Source organism: Grammomys surdaster, unplaced genomic scaffold (assembly GCF_004785775.1).
Source record: "Grammomys surdaster isolate TR1022 unplaced genomic scaffold, NIH_TR_1.0 136, whole genome shotgun sequence".
Taxonomy (NCBI): domain Eukaryota; kingdom Metazoa; phylum Chordata; class Mammalia; order Rodentia; family Muridae; genus Grammomys; species Grammomys surdaster.
In genome coordinates, this window is record NW_021604594.1 from 13,898,366 (window position 1) to 13,922,554 (window position 24,189).

The 24,189-nt window shown below is 48.6% G+C and overlaps 1 protein-coding gene across 2 annotated transcripts in view; it reads right to left on the minus strand.

Annotated features, from left to right (window-relative positions):
* The window catches only part of Gad1 (glutamate decarboxylase 1), a 40,020-nt gene extending 29,062 nt beyond the window's left edge, over positions 1-10,958 (minus strand). For both annotated transcript variants that reach the window (XM_028762957.1, XM_028762958.1), the window contains exons 1-4: positions 10,781-10,958; positions 9,210-9,352; positions 5,901-5,963; positions 576-734 (exon numbers count right to left, since the gene is read on the minus strand). In XM_028762957.1, coding sequence (XP_028618790.1) covers positions 576-734; positions 5,901-5,963; positions 9,210-9,288 — 301 coding nt within the window. In that variant the 5' untranslated portion in view covers positions 9,289-9,352; positions 10,781-10,958. The remainder of the gene's footprint in view (positions 1-575; positions 735-5,900; positions 5,964-9,209; positions 9,353-10,780) is intronic.
* Positions 10,959-24,189: the final 13,231 nt, after the last annotated feature.

The following is a 24,189-nucleotide window of genomic DNA, read 5'->3' on the forward strand; positions in this document are numbered from 1 at the left end:
TTCTGTGGTTCTGTGGTTCTGTGGTTCTGTGGTTCTGTGGTTCTGTGGTAGCTAAGGGAAATGGGAGTGGGAGTTCCAAGAACTACTAAGGAAAGACTGGTAAAGCACTTCCCAAGATCTGCATTGCAGAGCCAGCAGACTCTAGAGAGAGCTCTTCCAAGAGTCTCCCATGTTTAGTCATGAGGCTCAGATGCTCAGCTTTCCACAGATCAAGTTTAGGGTTTGGGGCTTGCGGTTTGGGCTGGTAATCTTGGAGGATAAATGCTAATAGAAGAACCATTTTATTCTCTGATTTTAAGATTCCTTTAGCTTCTTAGATTCAGTGAGTCCCCATTTATCTCTGGGAGTGTCTTTAGAATGGAATGATTTATGGACATCCCTCAACTCCCTTCCAAAACAGCAGAGACCTGGGCAGAAGGAAAGGAGGGAGTCTGTTCCAAACAAATGTCTGAAAAGCAGTTTCATGGGGGCTCACAGAGAGTAATGGCATTTGTTGGAGAAAGAAGTAAAATTTCAGGGGAGAGGGGAAATCAAGACAAACTGGCTGAGCTGGGTAGGGTCTGGGGAGGAATCACCTTGCGCAAACAGGTTGGAGAAGTCGGTCTCTGTGCGACGGAAGCGGCCACCCGGGTCACTGTTTTCGCTGGAAAGCAGGTTCTTGGAGGACTGCCTCTCCCTGAAGGCGCTCACAAGACGACTCTTCTCTTCCAGGCTATTGGTCCTTTGCAAGAAACCTAAAGTGCAAGAAGACAGGTCAGAGAACGTGGGAAGTACCCAGCCACCAAAGGCCAGCTGCGCAACCAGGCTAACCCTCCAACCAAGGCTCTTGCTTTTGCTGAGAAGACAAGTTACTGAGTGTCTGTGTTTTATATACAGTGACTCTGCACTGCTTGCCTTCAGGCGGGGAGGGGCTGTGTCAAGCACCATCAGTGGCACAGGCCCAGTCATGCAAGAGAGAAAAGCAGCAAGAGAGCCCCATCTCCTCTCTGAACATGACAGCAAACTCAGAATTAAGTTGACCAGACAGCTTCCACTCCAGTAACCTGCCCGAGGATGGGGTTTGGGAGGAAGGGAACCAGAGAGGATGCTGCCAACATTGGGTTTGTGGGCTATAGAAACAGGGGTATGAGAACACCAGAGAGGGGGAGGGGAGGACATCTAAGGGAGCTGGATGAGGTAGCAGAAGGGTTGTGGAGAGCAGAGGGAGGAAGGGTAAGGTAAATATCACAGAGAAAAGATTTTCTGATTCAAATATGTAGTGTGCTTTTTCCCGAACCTCTCTCCATTGATAAAAGCGTTAGAGAAAAAGACAAGAAAGCCTCAGCATCTCACAGCCTGGACATAGACTCAGCTCTAAGTATTGATGGAGCACTCGTAGAAGAGCTGTTTGTTATTTATTCAGAATGAGACAGATGAAGTGAGACCCATCTCCCATCATCCAGAAGCTTGTCTGGCAGCTGGCCACCTCTGCTACAGCCATGATAGAAAGCTCTCCAAGAGGCAGACTGAAAGGGACTCAGAGCTCAGGTTGAGATTCATAGCACTCCATTACTTCCACCAAGGAGGAGGAGAAATCTCACTTACCCATGGTGTACAGTGCAAATACCCGCAGCAGTACTCCAGGAAGCAGGCTGAACCCCAACGGACTGGAGTGCCTGCCCGCTTGGAGCATGTTCCCCTTCCCTGACCAAGCGCTGTACCCTGCTCTTTCCTCAGCAGTGCCTGCAACACAGCCTCGATTTAGCTCCAGAGGCAGCATCATGAAGCGAGGAAACCCAAAATTTCTTGGTGACTCCAAAGCTGCCCTTGTAGAAACCAAGATCGTTAAGACATCACAGCGAAGATTCTAGAGTCCAGAGCCAGGAGGCAGTACTCATTCACTAGAGGGCTATGGAGTCCTGGCCCCTGGCACTGTTTCCCTTTGTCCATTACAATGTTAGAGAGTATGTCCGGCTGAAGAAACCAAACCCATGTGACCCAGTGAAGGGTGGTCGTGCTCATTTAAGACCTACTCTCGAGCCTCTGTCATCTGCCCAGGCTTCTGGCTCATTCCTGAGAGACCCTACCTCTTCCTACCTTACATCCCCTTTGGAAGCCAGAGGCAGGGTGATTAGGTTTTAGATAACCTCTCCCAAGACGGTTTCCATACAGGCTCACCCAGAGGTGTCCTGATGAGACAGAGAGACACAACTTTAGATCTGCGTACCATTTGGGACTGTCTTTTCTGTAACGTAAGAATAAGAATTTTTTCTAGATCCTGGTTTTATTTTTCATGCAGCGCATTCATATTGCATTGTAAATCGTGTTTAAAGCATTGATGTGGGGGCTGGGGAGATGGCTCAGCAGTTAAGAGCACTGTCTGCTCTTCCAGAGGTCCTGAGTTCAATTCCCAGCAACCATTTGGTGGCTCACAACCATCTGCAATGGGATCCGATGCCCTCTTCTGCTGTGTCTGAAGATAGTGACAGTGTACTCATATACATAAAATAAATAAATAAATAAATAAATAACAAAACAAACAAAAAGCCCACTGTTGTGGTATTGTTAACTGTGGGTTTTTCCCCCTCTAATACTGGGGATTGTTGATGTGAACATTTAATATAACATGTTGTCTCTTTCATTTTATTTAGGAAAATATTGTTTTGTTTTTAATTATTGAGCTCTTTTAAAATGATTCAAGCCCCTCTTGGCTCAGAGAGGCCCTGCCAGAAACGATTTGCTTCTCCAAGGTAGAGAATATGTGAGGTAGAGATGAAATTGAATGCGGAATAATATTGAGAGAGTGCTTTAACAACAGTCTGACTAGCAAGGAGTCCTGGCTGGGGTCCCTGGGACTTCCCAGGAATACCCTATATTCTCAGTTGTTCTATACCCCAGCCACCAGCATTTAGGGCTAGCCTGGAACTGTCCCAGAAGAGAGAGCTTGAGGTTGTACTGGATCAAATCATAGATGGCCAGCCACCCACACCCAAATAAAGATGGACAGCATCCTAAAAGGACTTCTCCTCTGCTGATGGCTGTTCCTCATTCTTGCTCCCAGTGAGCCCTGTGGAACCAGAGAGCTGCATGCTCCAGACAGCTGTTTGCAAGTGGAGTTCCAAGCTTGGTGTGGCATCAAGACACATGGCCATGGGGCCAATGGATGCTGAAGCCCAGCACCAAAGCCACTTAGAGAAAGGAGCTTCTTCCGTTTTTTAATGGGCACACGACATATTAACACATTGCCTACATTTTTTTTAAGAAGCCAGAGATATAAAGTACCTGAGGTATCTCTCTCTTTAAAATAGGCAAATGATTAAAAACTTAAACACACGCGTGGAGGGACTGTCTGAGCAGCAAGCTCTGGACCTCTACAGAGGAAAGCGATGGAAGATCGAGGGCAGAGCCCAGTTCTTGACACATGCTTGCTGTTTCCTCTATCTAGGTCATTCCACCATGCCTGCAGCCGATCTCCAGCTCTCGGCAGAACCCTGGGTTTCTTCCATCCGATTACTCTCCCTGGGGTTCTGCCTCTAGAGTTGAGAGCATCAGTAGTGACATCCATGGCCATCCTTGCAGCTTCATTTCCTGGGGTAAGAAGGAGCATCGTAGGGGATGGGTGAGAACTGCATCTTAGCAAGGCATGTGGATGCTTAGGGGACCTTCCAGGGTGATGGTCTCAAGGGTAGAGACTATCCAATCCTTGACTGTCAAGCCAACTGTGGTGTTAGGTCAGGAAGGTGAAATGCTCCTCGTGCAGAAAGATCTGGAATTAAGTGAGTTTGGGAAGGGGCTGTAGATTCAGGGTCAACATTAGTTGACCACTAGCTTAAGATGGAAAGCCAGAGTTGGCCCAAAGCATGGGAAAGTCCTGTCCTCTGCTTCCTCCCTGTCACTCAGGTTGCAGCTTTCTTAGTGTGTGTGTGTGTGTGTGTGTGTGTGTGTGTGTGTGTGAGAGAGAGAGAGAGAGAGAGAGAGAGAGAGAGAGAGAGAGAGAGAGAGGAATCTCTTTAAGGATGACAGCCCCCACCTCCATGTGCACTGCCTCATGGCACTGGTTGTCAGAAGAAGTGGAAAATGTAATAACTTAGAGCCTCCATTCCTGTCTCAACCACTCTAACTTCATCCTGGCCCCTTTCCCTTTCAGGACATCCAGTTTGTCTCCAACAGGACCATTTGGACCTTGTCTTCCAGAATTAGTAGCAAGAGCAGCAGGAGGTAGTATGACGACTGTCTCTATTCACCCTTGCTCCCACAGGCCAGGAGCCTCTAAGAAAAGTGGCCTTCACCTGGAGACCCCAGGGTTCCTTCAGTTCTGATTGCCTCTCGGTTGCTGCTTGCCACTCGGTTGCACGACAACCACAGAGGCAGAAGGCAGAGCCAAAAGGGACCAGGCAGGAAACGGGCCATTAAGCCAGGAATGGCTGGGTGGGAGTGGGAAGAGGCTATTAATAGAACAAAGCTCTGGGCTGTCGACGTAGAGACCGCTTCTGGTGTTGCCCACCAGTTTTGAGTGCTGGGGTCACATCCCCAAACCTCTGGGTCCTATGGCCACAGGGCTAAGCTTTTCCAGAAAACGCACTTTGTCTCGCAACTGAGCAAATGCACTAGGTCTTCGTCACCCGTAAATACTGGACTCCTGGATCCAGAGCTCCAGTGATGCAAGGAGGGCACTGCACGGCCAAACACGGAAGGACGCTGGTTTCCAAAGGCCCTAAATAACCACTCTCCCCAGCTATTCTAAACAGTCACAGCCCGGGAAGCAGGGGGGAGGGGCATAGGGGGTGCGGGAAGGTCAGGCCTCAACAGCACCCACTCCCCTAGGGGCTCCCTGAGCTTCCTAGGCTGGGGAGGGCTCCGAGCCCCGCGCCCGCTCGGCTGCTATCTCGAGCGCAGCAGCTGACGGATGGCTCTTTAATAAGCCCCTCGTTAATCTTCCCCCGCCTCTCCACCCCCTGCCCGGGGACACCCGTATTTTCAGGCCCGATAAGGCTAGAGAACGTTAGACAGTGAAATGTAGTCAGGAAAAGCAAGTCCCCATTGTTCAGCCCGAGCCACTCAGCTGTGTCCCTTCGAACAAATCTCTCCTTTTTTTTCTTCTTAAAAAAAAAAAATTACATCCCTTGGGCGTTTTCATTTCAGACTCTCTCGTTCCTTTTCCTCTCCAGCTCTCAGATCTGTTTTCCTTTCCTGCTGGCAAATCGTGCCAGACAACCACCCTCTCCAACGTTCCCTCCCCCCTTGCAGCCCCCCCCCCCCCGCCTCCCGCATCTGCCCCCTCCTTTCTGCGCCGTCGAAGACCTGCAGGGCAAATGCTCTAGCCCGCTTTGCCTGCACCTCCCCTAGACAGGCCACCCAGAGCTGCAGGCAACCCTTTTCCTTTCTTGGGCCCCGAAGCCCCAGGAACGAAATTTGAATTACCGTGGCAATTAGGTGCAAATCTCACAAGTTGGGGAAGTTACTTTCAATGGGGGTGTGATGGAGGGGTGGAGGGTGGAGTGAGCGACCACGAAGAGGTCAGTTACAGCCTTTATAAATATTGCGCCTTTGATCTGTTCGCCGGGAAAAATCAGACCAGTTCACACTTTTTATGAGATGTTACAGATTCGTTAGTTCAGGCAGCCCTGCACCGGCGATGATAGCCTGGCTGCCGCTTGGGGGTGCTGTATCTCAGTTTCCAACGCCATACTGGGTGGAATGAGTCCCCGTAACTATGCGGTTTCTGATTATAAGGACTCCAAAAGAAAATGCCTCTCCTGTCAAGTGAGAGAGGCCACAGGACGGTCAGGGCCTCCAAAGGACCACATCCGTTGGGCGCTGGGACAGTCAAGCAGAATACTAGACCGAAGGGTCAGAGTCCCTCTCCGGAGGTGGGACACTCCACCCTCGGAAACCCAACCCCTGAGGGCCTGTTTACTTACCACAGATCTTCAGGCCCAGTTTTCTGGTGCATCCATGGGCTACGCCACACCAAGTATCATATGCTAGGGGCAGAGAGACAGAGGGAAATTAGCGAGGGTCACACCAATGAGAAACTGAGTACAGGGCAAAGGTTTTCGCGGGGCCAGTGGAGGTCTTCACGAAAAGCTCTGTTCCGGAAGAGTCAAGGAGCTGCTACCTTACATCTTTTGTTCAGACAGAGGTCCCAGCTCTCCTCACGTTTCCTGCCTACTGTAGACTTCAGGTACTGAACCATGTTTTGGAAAACTGGAGCTCACAGCCACGGACCCCGCCCCCCAAGCGATCTCCACCAAGGCAGAGGCTAACTCAACGTACACAGACCCAGACCTTAGCGCTGGCGTGGCCCAGCACCCACAAGCCAGGCCCAGCCCTAGGTCCCAGTCCTCGGACTTGAAGGGCGACAACACAACCGCTCAGATAGGGAACACAGAGGCATCTGGGACCCAAACGTCTCATAATTTCTTGGCGGGTCTCCAGCTGAGTAGCAGCTTAAAATAAACTGGCATGAAATGGGGTCGCGGAAGAGTTCAGGAATTAATTGGGTGAAAAATAGTAGATGATCGGACTCGCATGGCTGCTCCAGTCAGGCTGGGGAGGCGAGAAGACAATGGTGCGCCAGCCGTCCTGTCCTCAGCCCACCCCCAACCCCCTTCGCAACCTGCCCCTCATTAACCCTTCCTTCCGACTTCTAGAGTCTGAAGCACGCTGGTGCGAGCACCTTTCTTCCGGGTCTGAAACGCGGACCCGCAGGACTTGGCTTTTTTTTTTTTCCCCTCCCCAGGCCATTCTGAAGGCGTTCTGGTCTACCGGTCTTTCACGTTAACTCCTAGCAAAGAATGCAAAGAGGCAGCCTACTGTCCCGAGAAGCCTTCCTGTAGACTCCTGGGGTGAGCCCTAGGAGAAATCCCCTCCCCATCCCTCCAAACAAGGCGCCTCCCATCCTCCACTCCAGCAGTGCAGGAGTGTTGGCTGCGATAAGCGGAGTGACATCCATTAAACCTCAGGCACAACAGAGCCCCAGAGGGGCGAAGAACCATCCTGACGACGTGAGACAGTATGTCACGGTGGGAATTCCACTGACAGACGGAAATCTGTGCAGCAGCAAACCCCTAATAATAGTACCTGGAGCATAAAGCGCTACTTCCACCCAGCATCTGTGCTTTCTCTTTAAACTCCAATCTCATCTACTCACCAAAAGAACCCGGGAAAGGGGTGTAGGTCTACGACTCAGGTGACAAAATCATTTCAGTGCAGAGGTTACAGTTTCTCAAGGTCACTTGGCCTGAGGTTGGCAATCAGAAACATTCCAGTGCCGTTCCCCCTTGACCCAAGTTAGGCGTTAATAAAAAAAAAAAAAAAAACAGGAAGGAAGAAAGATGGGGTCGAGAGTCCCTTTGTTGTGGCCGGAGTTGAGAAAGCCTTTTCCGATAAGCGACAGGCAGGAGAGCTCCTGATTGCCAGGGGCTTGCTGGAATAAGGTGTGACGGGATAAGGTGTGTAAGGTTTGTACCGGAGCAGAAAGGGACGCCTTCCCGGAGACCCTACAGAGACAGCGAGCTGGGCGGGTGGGGGTGTGTCTTCCAGGGAGGACGGAAATTGGACAGCGCGGACAAGCATTCCCAGGCTCTCTCCAGTTAAGGGCTAGAGTTTCCCAGGAAAGGGCTGTTCTACCCAGGTGGGGTGGGGGTCTTTAGAGCTCTGGCCTCCATTTAAGTGGTTTCTGGAGGCATCATGCCTTGTATGGACTCAGATCATTGCCTCTGGCTTTGCTGAGGCTGGACATTTGAGGACTCCAGGGTAATCTGGTAGGATATAGGGGTGCCTAGTGTGGAGGGAGGCCCTCAACCTTGCAGAAGGAATAACAGTGTGTGTTGGGACATACATACTGGAGTAAGAGTGGGGAGCGCTGGAAAATAAATCTATCCAGGTCCAATCTACAGACAAAAGGGGCGCAGGCCCCGAATTCGGCGGGGCCAGCTCCCACCGCTGGCTCCACCGCCAATGCCTGCATCACGTGCCGCCGGCACTGACGACTCTCCGGAGCTTGGCTTTGTTGTGTGGGTAATTGTCGCTTGCCTGTGTGCGGGAAGCAGGGGCTACTAAGAGAACTGCAAGGTGGCCTGAGGACTTAGGGCCTCCTGCCTCAGAGTCTGCACCAAGAAATTGAAGGGGTCTTTCCTGCCTTCTTGTTGCCACTTGTGTTGGTGGGAACAATTGTTTGCACGGGGCTTACAATAAGTGCCATAAAAACGTAACAATAAAGCACTCTTGACTACACGGATCTCCCTCAGCTTCTCTTCTGTAGACATTGGGGGGTGGGTGGGGGGTGGGGGACAGAGCTGTTTGGAGCTGATAGATTTTTTGGGAAAGGGGTGGTGAAAGACTTAACCCCAACATGGAAAAAAGATAAACAAATCCCGCCACTCCAGTCCTCTATGTGGAGTTAGAAAGTCAGGCTGAATTAGGGACAGATTGGATGGGGAAGCACAAATGCCCTTTTATCTGGCTTCCCTATTCTCCCCAGACTTATCACCTGCTGACAGGTCTCTAGAAAAAAAAAAGCACAGGGTTGCTTTTGCCTCCTGGCTTGCCTCGCCGTTTCTCCTCCTAGTTAGCTACCCCCACCCCATCTTGCCACTCTAGATGATGCTTAATGCCCCTCCCTCGCCTTTTTTGTCTCTAAGATGTAATTAATTGAATCTCAGGCAGTTTTGTGCACCTTTTACGCCCCTGGCTTCGCCCTCACTCGTCAATAGCTAGACGCAAATTTGGAGCAATTAGGGACCCAGAGTTTTCTAAAAGCTGCAATTAACGTCGAAATTTCCCCTGATTATGGACTGTGAGTACAGCGCTGGGGGAAGAGGGGAGGGAGAAGAGAGGAGGAGGTCAGGTCTCTTCTCAAATCTAGAGCTAGAAAACTGTTCTCGCTGAGACTCCGGGTTCCTCACACTGTCCCTCTGTTCTGACCCCTGTTGTCCCGTCAGACGAAAACACAACACAGCGCCTTGCACATCCCTAACCCCTAGACCCCAAAGATCTTTCTTGCCCGTCCCTTGTGAAGTCCTTGCTCTTCGGTGCCCTGGGAGTAACCTCGCGTCCCTGGCAGCCAAATGACCTCTAAGCAGGAACCTGGGATAGGGCCCCATTTGTTTCCCAGCCTCCATCATTTCTACGCTCTCCTTTCGCGTTCCGACAGCGCAGCCTCCCGCAGTGCCAGCGCCCCCACCCTCGCTGCAGTCCATTTAATAGGAAACTGGGGCAGGACCTACTTGTAGGGCGCAGGTTGGTAGTATTAGGATCCGCTCCCGCGTTCGAGGAGGTTGCAGGCGAAGGAGTGGAAGATGCCATTAGCTCGGTGGTCTTGGGGTCTCTACTGGTCAAGGGTCCCCCGCGGACTGGGTGCAGGAACAGGCTGCAAACAGAAGGGAGGGCTGTGCCGGGAGAGCTTCTAGGTCCTGCGGCCCGGGGCACCGAAGTCTCGGAGACAGAAGGGAGACCAAGGGCAGCGAGCTGGCTGGGTCCTGGTGCGCGGTCGGTGGGAGGGGGTGGGGAGGCGCTCTCTAGCTCCGGGACTGGGGCGCAGGCACAGTAGCCCTGGGCGACTCTCAAGTCTAGAGGCGCAACGGGGTGCCCCGAGTGAGCCTTACAGCTAAGGGGCGCCGGAAGCGGGTGTAGGACGCGAGGGATGGGGTGATGACAGGTCTAGGAGCACTAGGGAGCACTCATCGAGCGAATTCCAGCCCAGCCGAGACAAGCCCCATTGGGCTCCCAGCAGCCTGGCGGACGGGCAGAGGAGGAGGGGGGAGGGCGTGCGGGGCGGGCACGTCTGGTTCGGTGTCTGGTTCCCGTTGTTGTGTCTGGCTAATTCCTTGGAAAGAAGGAGGCTCACAGCGCCGGGGACAGGGACTTTGGTGAGACAAGGTGAGAAGAAAACGGTCCCCCGCCCTCAGGACTTGACCCGCTAAGAATCAGTCACCTTGCACTCCAGACAGCCAAAAGGCAGTGTGTCGGAGCCTTGCTGATCAGTTTCTTGTCCCACCTCGTTTCTAGCTTTCTCAACCCTAGGGCGAGGCTCCGTCCCAGATTCACTGTTTCTACTCTACCTAGTCTCCAGAGTTCGTTTCACTGAGCCAGAGAAGGTGTCTGAGGGTAAAAAGGAGACTGTCACCCGGTGGCGAACTTGCGCCTAGGGCGCGAGACCTCTAATAGAAGAGTGCGCGGCTCCCCTGTTTGGTGTTTGTTCGTGAACAGAGTGAGGGAGAGGGGCGAGAGGGAAGAGGAGAAAGAGATGGGGCTAAGGAGCGGGCGAAAGAATGAGAGGAGCGGGAGGAGAGCGCTAATCTGGGTAAATCTAAGACCCCGCAGAGCCCAGCCCACCAGCCGCCTTTTGCGTGTCGTCCCTCGGGCAGAGCATCTGTCCCCCCACGCGCGCGTCCTCGCAGCTCCGCGGCCGGCGGTGGAACGCGGGTGCTGGGGAAGTAACAGGTTATCGCTCCTCGCACCTTCTGCCGCTGCTACCCAGGCGCGTATCCGAGAGCCCTGAGCTCCGATCCCCGAAGCGCAAGCAAAAATGGCTCTGGTGTCACTTCAGCTGCTATGTGTCCTCCCGAATGAAACTGATAAGGGATGCAAGAGCGAGGAGGGCCGGACCCGGGGGGCTCCAAACCACAGCTGCGACAGGACTGGCGGGAAGCACTCGGCTGTGGAAGGTGGGCGACGGGCGAGCGCGGGTGGGATGGGGTGGGGTAAAGGGTTCGACAAGAAGCCGCAGGCTGAGGGCACCGGGTTGAATAACCAAGGTTGGGCTCCGGCAAGTCCGGGCGATCCGGTATTTACCCACCTCGGTTCAGCGACAGCGAGCTGGAGCCTCCCGCGACTCCTCCGCTCGGCTCGGTTCTGCCACAGGCGTACGTGCAGGGTGTCACCCCAGGACTGCTTCCTTGCTTGCACGACCCTTGGTCCGGCACGGGAGAGCCTGAAGAAGAGAGAGATCCGGAGAGGCGGCCGCTGGGCTTGGGGGAGGCGGGGGCGGAGTGGGGAGGCGGGGACCCGCTCGGCGGGGGGAATCACGAGGCCGCTCGCTAGCGGGGGCAGCACGTCCGCGGAGCGCTGGGGCTCCTTTGCAGGTGTCTGACTGCCTCTGGAGCTTTATAGGGCGATTATAAATCCAGCTCACGGGTTTGCGACCAGAAAAGGGGAGGGGGGGGGACAAAGTCCTATGAGTAATCCAGAATGCACTCAGAACGCTCTGGTTCTTCTTCTTCTTCTTCTTCTTCTTCTTCTTCTTCTTCTTCTTCTTTTTTTTAAATTATTTTTGAGATAGGCAATGTTGAGTGAGAGCAGGAAAAACATAATTCTTACGAAGAATTTTTGTCTCACTGGGCGATTCTTCTTTCTCCTCCTCTTTGCCCTCCTTCCCGTATCTTGAAGACTAGAATATTTGCTCTGCCTTAATCAATTTCCTGTGATTGCCCCGGACTGGCGATTCCAGAAGGTTTTCTCTGGGTAGTGTCCTGGGGAGCGCTCTTCTGAGCCACTATGTCTGTACAGGCAAAGCAGAGATGAGGGGACCACCCAGACCGTGGAGTTTCGCCCTCCAGTTTGTTTCTTCATCCAGTTCATCGCCAAACTACCTCGTTCGAACACAACTACCTAGTACCACAAGAGGAAAGGGGTCTATTTCCCTTTCTCTGAGCCCTCTCCCTTGAGAGGGGGAAAAAGAAATCTTCCTGATTGATCATGTCTGAAGGTTAATAACATGCACGAGTGCCGCTCCACACGCCTGGGGAACCAGAGCGTGGAGGTGGCTCCGGGAAGCCAGGACTGCACCCCTTGGCCCACTCTCCTCTCTTTTTTTCGGTTTCACGGTGTTTAGTGATTCTCTCTTGGCAGTATTTAAGCACCTTACTGAGCGGGGTGAAGTCCTCCACCATAAAAAGGGGATATCGGAAACATTTCCACCAGGGGGCGCCAAACACACAGAGAGAGACCCCGTGCAGGCTGCCTTTTCCCTGCTACGCCCCAGACAACACCTGGAGACGCCTGCAAGGCTCTGTAACTGCCGGCCTCTTCAAGCCTTCCCGCAGCTACCTCCTGGCTTTCCTTTTCCCTCCCTCCGTTTCTTATTCATTGGGGCCAAAACAAACTGGATTTTGGGGTCTGTCTGAGTGATGGGGAGAACGCTATGATTGCTTTACTCGTTTTCATAGTGATTTCCCTCACATTGTGATGGAGCAGACGGATTTATTTATGTGCACCTCTGGGTCTTCGATGGTTTATCCCAGGCCTGTCTCTTTTCTGTGAATATCTTATCGACTTTCATCACCATACAATGGAAACATAAAAAAAATCGTATAAATCACCGAAATTTCTGTAAGGGAGCTCGAAGACTCGGGTCTGGGAAGATACGGTCTGATCAACAAAAGGGATTGAAGTAACCGCGTTGCTCCTTGCTACCAAAGAAACCATTGCTGCTTTCTCTCCGGCTCACAAAAAGCCCCCGCACTTTTTAAAAACAAAAAGCACCCGAAGAACTCGGAGTTTCTTCCACGCCCCCTTTTCCGGCCTTCGTTAAAAGATGTAGTGACATCAATCAGGAGTCTGGGTGTCACTGATTAATCTTAATCACTCAATACTCGCTGGTCAGAAGGAAGGAAGCATAAATCCTCCGGACCCTAAGCACCCACGATTCTGCCCAGGTGCCGGCCTTCCTCTGTCTCCTTAACCTTCCTCTAAGACTCTGTAGAGGGAGGTACCTTCGCTTCACCTGTGGCGCTAGATGGAGAAATTTTCAGCCATGTCTTTCTTTGACCACTGAATTAAAAGCTCTCACTCCCAGGGCTTTAGCAAAAACCACGTGGGAAAGAAAACAATATTCTACAATAGTAGATATCGCAAATTAAACCAGATTGGGTTCATCTTTGAGGTGATATCTCTCCCTCCTTCCCTCCATCCCTCCCTCCTTCCTTCCCTCCCACTCTCCCTTCTTCTTCTCCTCTCTCCTTTATGATGAAGAAGAAAAGAATGAAGGCTACTGTTTGTCCTTAATTTGAAAGCGTATGAATAGTAGTAACCAATTGAACGATATTAGTGACCCTTTGATTTATATTATCTTCATATTTATGAAGATGACATTCTAGTGAGCCAGGAAAAAAGTAGACGGAGGGAACTCATGACTGAATTAATCTCTTATTATCTGCTATTCAAACTCAAGACTTTTGGACTCAGCGGGATATTAAAAACTGAGGGCCTAGAAATCTACTCAGTTCCGGTACATCGAGTTTTGTGGCAAGGAGAAGATTTCAGCACCGAGGACAGCGTCCGTCGTTAGGGGCTTTCCAAGGATTTCATGCTGGTGCCAGGTCAACCCCCTGCCCCGCCCCAGGCTGGGCCTCAGTTTCTTTTCATTTTGCAATACGTGCTGTGCTGTTTATATTGCTTGATGGGGATTGTGGGGCGGAGCGTTTCGACCACTCCTTTCTTCCCCTCCTTAAAATTTGGACGGATGACAACTGTCTTTGTAACTCGGATCCTTGGCTTTTGGCTCCTCAGAAACAGTATTTGGAACCTATATTTTTATTTGAGGGTTTCTTTTTATCTTTACACACCCAGCGGGGTCGTGCTTAGGAGAATGTGGGTGGAAAAAAGACATCCTCTCCAGGGACTCGAACGGGTGGTGGGGGGTGGCCCGGAAAGGTGTGGTGTCCGGCCAGCTGTTTCGTTCGTATTTTGATCTAAGAATTAACGCTTTGAAGACTTGGGAAAACAACGCTCTAAGGCACAAAAGGGCAGAGAAATACCTACTGCTGCGTTCTTTCTCCCTCTTCCGGGCGTTGGGGGTGGCCGGCCGCCTGCTCACTTATTCTGTCTACCAAGGACAAAGTTCCTTAGGTCAACAGTGGCAGACACTGACAAACATACTCCGTCCACTGTGCCCTTTCCCAGGGACATTTCAAAATACTCAGAACGTGTTCGGGGACCCTGACTTTTTAGAAAAAGAAAAAAAAAATCGGGTGGGAGGAGCGTTAAGCGTGGAAGAGACGCCCCAACCCGCTTCTGGGATTTTCCCCCTTTTTGCTTAAAATATTGTCGGACAAAGTGAATAGATAAGAATGTCAACTGATTTTTTTGACGCACTTCGCCTAATTAGCTTCCAGGAACAGTAATTTAGGACCGTGAATTTTAGTTCATTTTAGTCGGGTCATAAAGGTCTATTTAAAGTGTTTACATTATGATTTAAAAAAAAAAGACTAAGAAAGGAAAAGGAAAAATGGCAGTGCTCGCCTTTAAACGGTTCTTTCAGAAAGAGGACTAGGGAAGCATGTTTAAGTTAGACTGCAGGTACCTTCGATGTGTGTCCATACTTTAAAGACAGATTCCAGCTCTTTCTAGTTTTTTTTTTTTTGGAGGGCCCTAATACACACCCCCATCCTAACAGAGAGCAGGATGGAAAGGGTTAAAAGGGTGCCGGGTAAGCAGAGCTCTAGAGAGGATCTGAAAATTGCAACGATTTCTCCTGCAGATCTGTTCTCTTCAAATAATGTCATTGGCCGTTTCATTATGATATTCCGAAGCTGAAATCAAACATAAATCGAGTAAGCAAGCAGTACTGGAGGATTTTTATTATTTGTGTAAATCAAGAAACGCCCAGTTCTCGCCGCCCCAAGCAGGCAAACAGTGACCAGCAGGGGGCGATAGATTACAATTCCTGAGAACAACAGCTCCAAACAGCTGGTCTTCAAGGAAGCCTGCTAGGCTGTTTTCATTTCCCATGCATCCCTGCCATTTTTTTTTAAAAAAACAAAGCAGAACCTCTTTAAACGCTGGGAAATGCCCCCAGATATGACCTAAAACACCCAGGGTCGTATGTCCCTTTGATGACAGAGGACAGGCAGCATGGCACCCGTTTCTTTTCCTTGCCACTGTATCCTAAGGAATCCTTTGGTTGTGAGCTAGAAGCAGCTTCACTGTAAAGCAGATAGCACAGAAATCACAGATCTGAATACCGATGTGAAAGAGAGGATTTCGTTGTAAGCTGAGTTAGTGAAAGAGTACAAGACAGAAGACTAAATAATACTTCATCCATTTCTTTTCCTGTTTAAAATTCTAGACATAATCCCTATTTCCAGACTTACTGTGTCTGGGACTGTTTGTGAGACGGTTCTGGAATGTTGTGGCTTGGTCATGGAGAATCTTATTTAAACTTGTGCGGTCAGGTGTGGCTCCTTCCCAGGCACTGACCAGTACTTAGGGGGAGACAGGACCTTAATGGGAGGATTTGTTCCAACTCCTGAAGTTGTCAGTCCATTTCATGTAAAGGGCTTATATTTAACAGTTCATTGGACTTGCTACGATCATACTGTAGATTTTCCTAACATAGTAAGGGGGATCCACCATAGTTCCAGTTGGAAGACCAAAATCCTGTTTTCTTTGACCAGATTAGCCAGGGATCTTTAGATCCATTTAAACTGAAATTTCTAGGAGCTCACAAACATAAGGATTAAATAAGAATCATTGTTTTCTTACTGGGGTTATAGACTTGTTTCAACTCTACAAGCTCTGGAGTGGGAAGAACTTTTAAAGTTCCTCCCCTCTCTACCCTTCCCTTGGTGTAGGGTTCAGCCATGTGATTTGCTTTGGACATTGGTATGAAACTGATCTTCAAACTCATGAGTCTTGGGGTGCTGTGCTGTGCACAACAGTATTATAGTTACAGCTGACAGCTGTGGTCTTTTACATCGAAAAGGTTAAAGGTTAAGGTGGAATTTAGAAACTTTGGCCTGGGTTGAGACAGAAAGAGGATTGAATCCTCCCTGGGGGTGTTTGGCTAGAGGTTAATCATTATTGATGTTCCTTGAGGAAAATGTTAATTTCATGGCAAAATCTTTGTCAACACATCTTAATGTTTTTGCGTTTTAAAATGACTAAAGCTAAGTTGCCCGTGTTCCAGCGGTCCCACCCCCAAGAGCATATGGGCAGTACTAAGTGGTTTCAGTGGATTTAAAAGAGTACAGGAAGTTAGGAAGGAAACGTGGTCTTGGGGATATTGGAGGAGTTGGAGGGAAGAGAACGGGGAGAGGGACTTAATCAAAATGTATTATATTCATGTATGAAACTCTTAAACTAGAAATTAAAAACTAAACAGTGTCTGAAGCTGCCAGGCAGGAGTTGTGGGTCTTCCATCCTTCTGTCAGACGGCAGCTGGAACAGAAGCTGTGTCTCAAGAAGTTAGGTGGACTCTGTTGACTCAGCAGTTCCCAAGCCCAGCAGGGCTGTGAAGGAGTTTGTCTGCTCTTGGAGAACAGGCCAGCAGCAACCCCAGCTTCAGTCTTCTTCACTGTAAGGGGAGGAGCCCCTTGGGAGAGTCTCCAAATGATCAATGGCGACAGCCCGCACAGATTCACACCTCTGGAGACTCAGCTGAGAAACTGATGCCCATCCCCCACACATTGGATTTCAGAGAGACTTCCTTTCAGTGGGAAGGTCCAAAGGTGTGATGTCATGGAAGCTGCTGACCTCTAGGGGTCACAGCTTCAGTCACAGCAGATTCAGGTACCCTGAAAGGCTGCCAAGGGGCCTCATTTTCACCACAACAATTTCTGGTGATCCTCCAGCCATTCCACCCACAGTTACAATGGGAGGTCTGTGCAGCTTCTCCATCTAGTCAGTGAGGAGCGCCTCATTCACCCATGACACCTGCAGTGGGTGGGTCTAGAATTTCTCGGCTCCCGACTGTATAGCTAAGCAGAAAGACTGGTTTCTAGAAGTTCTATAAGCAGCCCTCTTCTCATTCTTCTCTGAGTAGGTGAAGGGCATGACGCCATCATCTGGTGCACTGTTCACCTTGTATAGCCTAGGTCCCAATAAAACCCCTTTGCTGTCTACTGTCTATAGTCTTTATATTGGGGGGGCTGTCAGGTTTGAGCAGGTTATTTGGGGACAACATCTTAGACTCCCCTCCCCCAGTACACCTCCAGGTACTGTAGACTAGACAGGAGCTAAAGCCCCGGGAAATAGGCTACTGCAGAGACTGTGGAGGGGTTCATGCTGAGGAAAGTTGAGACAGCAGATACTAGAAGGACTACACACGTGTTGAAAAGATGAGAGGGGTGGAGAGCTGCAACTGCAGATGGCACAAGGCTGGCGAACACCAAGGCTACAGACACTACGGTTGAGTTCCAGTAAGGAGCTATAGCACTAGGGGCAGAGGGTCTCAACACCCTTAGTGAAGAGATAGTGTCACACCAGTCGCTGAGTGCTGGGCCACTGCTATTTAAAGCCTAGAGCCAAAGAGTTCAAAGATCCCAACAGCAGACTCGGAGAGACACGGACACTAGGGAGAGTTGTACTTTGTAGCTTCTGTTGAAACAGAGCAAAAGATCCCCCAGCTGGTTGGTAATAGAGTCTCAGGATTGCTTCCTGTTGGCCTGATGGTGGTGTTTAGAGACCTATGTTTCTGTCTCCCTGTCCCTCAGTCTTTCTATCAGTATGACTAAGAGAATTGCAGTCCTCATATTATAGATGGTAAGTCTCATGGAGACTGTGTATTCATTTTTTTCAGATTTCTTTTTATGTGTATGAAGTTTTGCCTACATGTATATATGTGTACTACATGCATGCCTGGTGCCCACAGGATTATCCCATTGATCTGGAGTTACAGGCAGTTGCAAGCCACAGTGTGGGTGTTGGGGACTGAACCTGGGCCTCTGAAGCCACAAATGATCCTAATTGTGGAGCCATCTCTTTAGCCCCATTTGTGTGTTTGTGTGTGTGTCTGTGGTGTGTGTGTCTGTGTATTGTGGATTCTCATTTAAATACAATACGTCCTCTGCTTTATACATGAGGCAATTTAAAGCCAGAGAGGTCCTAAGTCTTAGCAGTGAACATGCTGGAGAAGTGGGAAGGAAGTTCTCTCTTTTCCTGTACCCCAATGTCCTGTGCTCTGCTCTGTGACACATTTCAGTTCTTTCATGCATAACAATTTGGCCTGGAAAGACTGTTCTCTCAGGAGCTCTGTAAGAAGATGGTTAGGGTATCAAAAGAATACAGGCAAGATCTCATTCATCTGAAATAATGTTATGGTTTTGTATATCTTCTCCCTGGGGAATATTCTCATGTTGTAAATGTTATGGTCTCCAAGACCTGTTGAGCGTCTTAAGGTAACTTCATCGAAAGCAAAAACAACAACAACAACAACAAAACAAAAAACAAACAAACAAACAAAAAACCAAAAAAAAAAACACCAAAAAACTCTTTTGTAGCCTGACTTTTGGCTACTTTGTGGGTTCCTTTTTTTCTCCACCATTTTCTACCTCTCTTCCACCATTTCAGCCCAACACTGGGAGAGGAAAGAAAGGATAGAAAGGAAAGGGGAAGATGACATCTTTAGACTACTTCCTGCTGATTAAGGGCCTCTCCAGTTCCTTGGGACAAGTTTGATCTTAGTCAGGATATCTAATTTCTTCTTTTCATCTCTTTGCACTTATGTATGACTACTTGACAAACTACAACAAACCACATCCAACCACCAGCCAGCCAACCAGCCTCTTCTATGGGGCTCTAGTATTTACATAATCTGGAAAGTTCACAGAATTCCAAATGTCACTCACTAGCAAAAGCTAGCTTGCAACTGGCAAAATCACTCCCATGCCAGAGCACAAGGCAAATCATAGTCACCTGCTGTGAAGCAGCTCCATATCCCACACCTGGGATTAAAACAAAGACATTCCCATAATATGCCTATCTTTTTAGGAAACAAAAACTCTCGATATATTTACTTATATTTGTGTGTGTGTGTGTGTGTGTGTGTGTGTGTGTGTACCTGTGGATGCACACACATTCAGTACACACATGAAGTTCAGATGACAGAGGACAACTTTGTTGTCCTCAAAGGGGACAACAAAGATTCCCTTTGAGACAGGATCTTTCTATATTTGAACTCTCCATGTAAACCAGGCTGATCTTAAACTCAGATCTCCTCCTGCCTCTGCCTCCCGAGTTCTAGGATTAAAGGCTAAGAGACCAAGTTTTGGTAGTTGTTTCCCTTCTTCATCCATTGTGGGTCCTGTCGATTGAACTCAGGTGTTCAGTCTTGGGGCAAGTATCTTTACCTCTTGAGCAATGGCTCAGACCTAAAAGTTAACCTGTAAACCCCACCCGCCAGTTGTAGTTGTAAATTCTACCTGCCCAAGGATCAGGTAACTTCCTGGGATGCTGGGAGTTATAGTTCCTGGACAATAATAAAGCTACATGGGAAAATACGATGGTCCTATGGGTTTGTCCTTAAAAACACAGTTTCTGACCAACACCATGTCTCAGGGTCACTCGGCTGGGAATTCCAGGGAGTGGTCCTGACCAAAGCCCATCTTGGTCAGAATTTAATTAAATCTTGCTCCAAAGTTGGCTCAAAATGGTGGATCTGGTTTTTCTCTGGATTAAGCCACTATGTAAATATAGAGTATAAAGGTGGAACCTTTTTTCAATAAATGCACAAGCTATTCTGATTCACCCTCAGACCCCGTCTGTATCCTTCTCTCAGTAATTTCAAACCTAGTTGGGACCTGAACCCCGCTGAAGCTGAACTCATCTTGAACACATCCTGGCTCAACAGTGGGGCTCAACAGGCACCTCCATCCCTGCCCTGGGTACCTGATCCCAGCCCATTAGCTCACTAAATTTGCTGGCTAAGCTTGTTAGCCTACCCTCTTTTCAGTGGAGCTGCTGATCATCCAGGGACGGATCTGGGCTCCTCCTCTTAGTGACGTAAAGGTTGTGTGACTCACAGAGACATAATTCCTGGAGACGACAACATTCTGATGGGGAATTCAGACTCACATGGGAGGAGAAGGGAGCCTCTATGATGAACCGACACTATGCAGTTCCTCCTCTCCTCCTCTCCGAGTTCATCTAGTCACGTGACTTTAAGTGTCATTCCTATTTATGAGTACTCATCTCTTCCCCCAACATTACAGGACCATGTGTCTCGTGGAGCTTTTCCACTTAGATCTTTTAATAACAAGTGCTCTAAGTATCTCAAATTAAACTCTCAATTCTTCCCCCAAATGTATTATGACCTTTTCCACCTCAGTAAATGAGAGACATCTCCGTCTTTCTAGCTGGTGTAAGCAAACATCTTGGAGTTATCCCTGTCCCTGTCCTTTCATTTGTGGTAAATCATTGGACTAACTTTCAAACTTCATCCACATCTCAGGTTCTGCCCCTATGCCCTCAGTCTCCTCCCTCCCCATGGCCTGTGACACTGGAATCCACAACGGATGTCCTCTATGTGACGCTCTCTGAGGTCCGCGTCCACAGTTAGGCCCAGGTCTAACCTGCCACCTTAGACTCAAAGCACTTCTAGCGTCCCAGGCTTAGTGAAGCCCAGGTCTTTGCAGTGCTCCTGTTGTGATGTATCCACCAGAGAAGACCACTCAGACATGGGTTCAAGCCAACAGAAGGTCTTATTAGCTGCCCAGGGACTGCACTGGGTGTTAGGGACCAAAGTGCAGTCCCAAGCCTTTCTCAGCAGGTGGGCTTTTAAGCACAAAAACCACATCCTGGGTTGACATAGCTCAGCTAACGAGAACAGTTAGCCAGAAGTAGAACTACACAAAAGTGAAAATGCAAGTAGTACATTTAGGGACTTTTCGAGAACTATGGACTTTGATGGATTAGGTTTTCATTTTCATTTTTGGCAGGTGGTGTTGCCTGCAGGCTAGGTTCCTATGTGTGGATGGTAAGGCAGTTATGGAGGTAGTCCTGTTAAGGTCTGGGGCCCTGTTACATTATCACTGCTTAGGCCCCCAGGATCCTGGACTTCAATATGGAAATGGTGTTTCATGCTGCTCTTTTTGCCGTTTTCCTGACAATTCTAGGCATTCTGTCATCTCTGGAGCTTTGCAATTATTACCTGATTTCAGAGTCCATCCTGTTATGCACAAAGTTTGTTCCTTCACTGTATTTAATATTAACGAGGGTTTCTACTCTGCCTTGAATCATTTACTTCTCAGATGAAAGACACAAAACTTTCATATTTATAATAAGCCTTAAAAGCACTAGAGCTGGACAGATATCAATCCTCTATGCTATTTTGTCTCCTTCCTTATCAATAACCCAGAGATATAATTTGCCATGTTCCTTCTGGGTCATTCCTACTCCAAATGGCCAGCCCTCATGGCCATGCTTTCATGATTTACTTACCCCATGGCATCTTCTTCTCTTTCTACCATCTCTCCTCTCCCTCATAGTCCTGGAGTTGAAACCCTACCTACCTCTCTTTTGCCCAGCATCAAGCCATAGGCATTTTTATTGACCATTCAAGGATAACAGAGAGACAGACAGACAGACAGACAGGCAGGCAGGCAGGCACACACACACACACACACACAGACACACACACACACACTAAGTCACACATACAGAATCAGAAAAATAACATCAATTGATGCTTAAATATAAAGCCTTTCCAGTGTAGGATCAAAAATACATTTATCTTTCTTTCTTTTTATTTATTGAGATTATATATAAACACAAACACAGACACACACGCATACATATGCACATGGCAAGGACTTGCCTAGAGAGGGATTCCTGATGGAAGGGGTGTCTGAGAGTGGCAAAAACAAATGACTTGAAGTCAAATTGTGGATCCAAGCTGGTGGTTTATGTTATGTTGAGACAGTTTTCCAGATTGCTCTGCTCTGTGCTCCCTCTCTCCTCCCTCTCTTTCCCTCACCCCCCCCCGCCGTGTGTGCGTGCGTGTGTGTGTGTGTGTGTGTGTGTGTGTGTGTGTGTGTGTGTTTGTTCTGCTCTGCTCTAGACATCTTTCTCTTGATATTCTGAAAACTTTATGGTTGACACATCCAGCTTTCTGCTTGAGACAGCTCTCTCTGCTAGTAAAAACTCTAAAAGCTCTCTGGATAGCTCATGGGTTTTCTGAGCAAAGTCAGAAAAATTGCTATTGAGAAGGCTAGGCTGGGGCTGGAGAGATGGCTCAGCGGTTAAGAGCACTGACTGCTCTTCCAGAAGTCCTGGGTTCAATTCCCAGCAACCACATGGTGGCTCACAACCATCTGTAGTGGATGGAATCCGATGCCCTCTTCTGGTGTGTCTGAAGAGAGTAACAGTGTACTCATATAAATAAAATAACTAAAAACAAAGAGAGAGCGAGAAGGCTAGGCTGACTCCATGACAGGCTGTAAACCAGCAGTTCAGGGCTGGGCAAGTCCAGGCCAGCAGCAGCTCCAGACTTCCTCCTCAACAGTTTCCAACCCCCAAGCCCAGTAATGGAATGTCCCTAGAGATAAAGTATGATAAAGGTCACCTACCCTGGAGTCCCCTAACGTGCTTTAAATCAGACCTGTGAGCTCACTTGGTTGTCTCTGTCTTGGCAATGGGACAACCTCAGCATGCTGGACTTCTGCATTTACATAGTATTTGAATCCGGGGTTTCATAGACCTTTACACTATAAAAAAATTCTTAGATTGTTTGACTGAGTCACAAATCCTGTTAGAGAAATTCTAAAACTAATTTTCTGATTTTCTGATCAAAATCCGAAAGCCAGAAAAAATTCTAAAAACATTGTTTGCTCTCCAGACAGCCTTCTCTGGATACCTGCTAGAAAATATTCCAAAAATGCTGTGCCGGCTTCTAAGTAATTCTTGGGAGGTCAGAATTCCAAATTTTTTTTTTTTTACAAGATCTGTGTTCTCTCTATATTGATTTTCTGACTAAAATCAAAAATCCTGATAGAAAAAATTCTTGAAGAGCTGATTTCACTCTCCAGAAGTTTTCAGATAGCTCAGCTCTGCCTAGAGAAAACTTCCAAAGAAGAACTGCTATCCCTTTCTGCTAGCTCATCTCATGCAGACCAAAAGCCCAGGTTTGTATCTACCTGTATCAATTTAGTTATTTATTCCAGACTCCCCTTTGATTATTCTGTGAATCAGCATCCAGGGACCCAGCCCTTTGATTCTTAGGAGACAGCAAGCATTTTTTCTTTCTTTTTTTTATTGCAAAAGAATTCAGAAATCTACCTGTTTCTGTTAAACATGGCAATAAACAAGCTGGGTGGGACCCCACCCTACGATTACCATTCCAACCTTGCCAAGAGCTCAATTTACTCCGTCCAGGGCTGACCTTGAACTCAGGAATCTGCCTGCGTTTGTATCTGCCTGTCTCTGTATCTTTCTGACAAGCTGACCCGTGGTGCAGCTGCCTCTGTCCTTTAGATGTGTGATGCTCTTTATACAATTCATAGTGCATCCTTATATTTTTGCCTAGTTGAGAAATTATATATTTTTGAACTCATGTTCTTAGAGTTCTTTTCCACATCCTTAAGTGCTGTCCTAAAGGTCCCAGTTTTTACCATTTTGCCGAGACATTAGCTACACCTTTGCCTCCAGGACTCACGTCGTCTCTGATTCTCATGGACTCATTAACATTAACAGGGAGGACTTTCCTTGGAGGAATGTGAAAATATGTACATTATTATACAAACAAACCTCAGGTAGTCATCGACCCTTGTGGAGGCCATACCTGCTGGCCCTGTCCTAGGGCAGTAATCGGAACCATGTCATTCTGTCCCTACCAAGCCACCAAGTCAGCGCTCGTACGCATGCACATGCGCACGCACGCACACGCACATGCATGTGCATACACAGACACACACACCTTTATTTTCCAGCTACTTCCCAGTTGCTAGAGATATAATCATGAAAGACATCGAAGTCTTGTTTGATGAACATGGAAGTTATACTCTCTGCCAGGGAGCAGAAGCTGTGTATTGCAGATACTGACACATGCTACAGGAACAGTGATTTCCGTTTTTTCAAGGTTTGATGTGGTGGTCATTGGAAGGGATTGAAAGCACAGCTGTTGAGCCATGATATCACAGAGACAAATCCAGACAGTGCAATTAGGGGATGCCTGCTGGAGAAAACTATATACCCTCACCACCCCGGTTTGCTCATCTGTAAAGTGGGGATAGTAACATAAATACTACGTAGGGTTGTAAGGTTATATAATGCTCTACCTACTCTCTCTGTGTTCCTGGCACATTCTATCTCTTCCATGCTTCCCTCTCTAAGTGGCCAGCCTCGGGCATCGGCAAGAAGCTCAAACTAAGAATGCAGAACATTCAGACTCTGCACCTAAGAAGCCACAGTCACACTAAGCGGCAGCTCTCTACTTTATATTTGGATTTGCATGGTATACACTCTTGAAAATAACTCTCACGGTGGCAGCGCCCG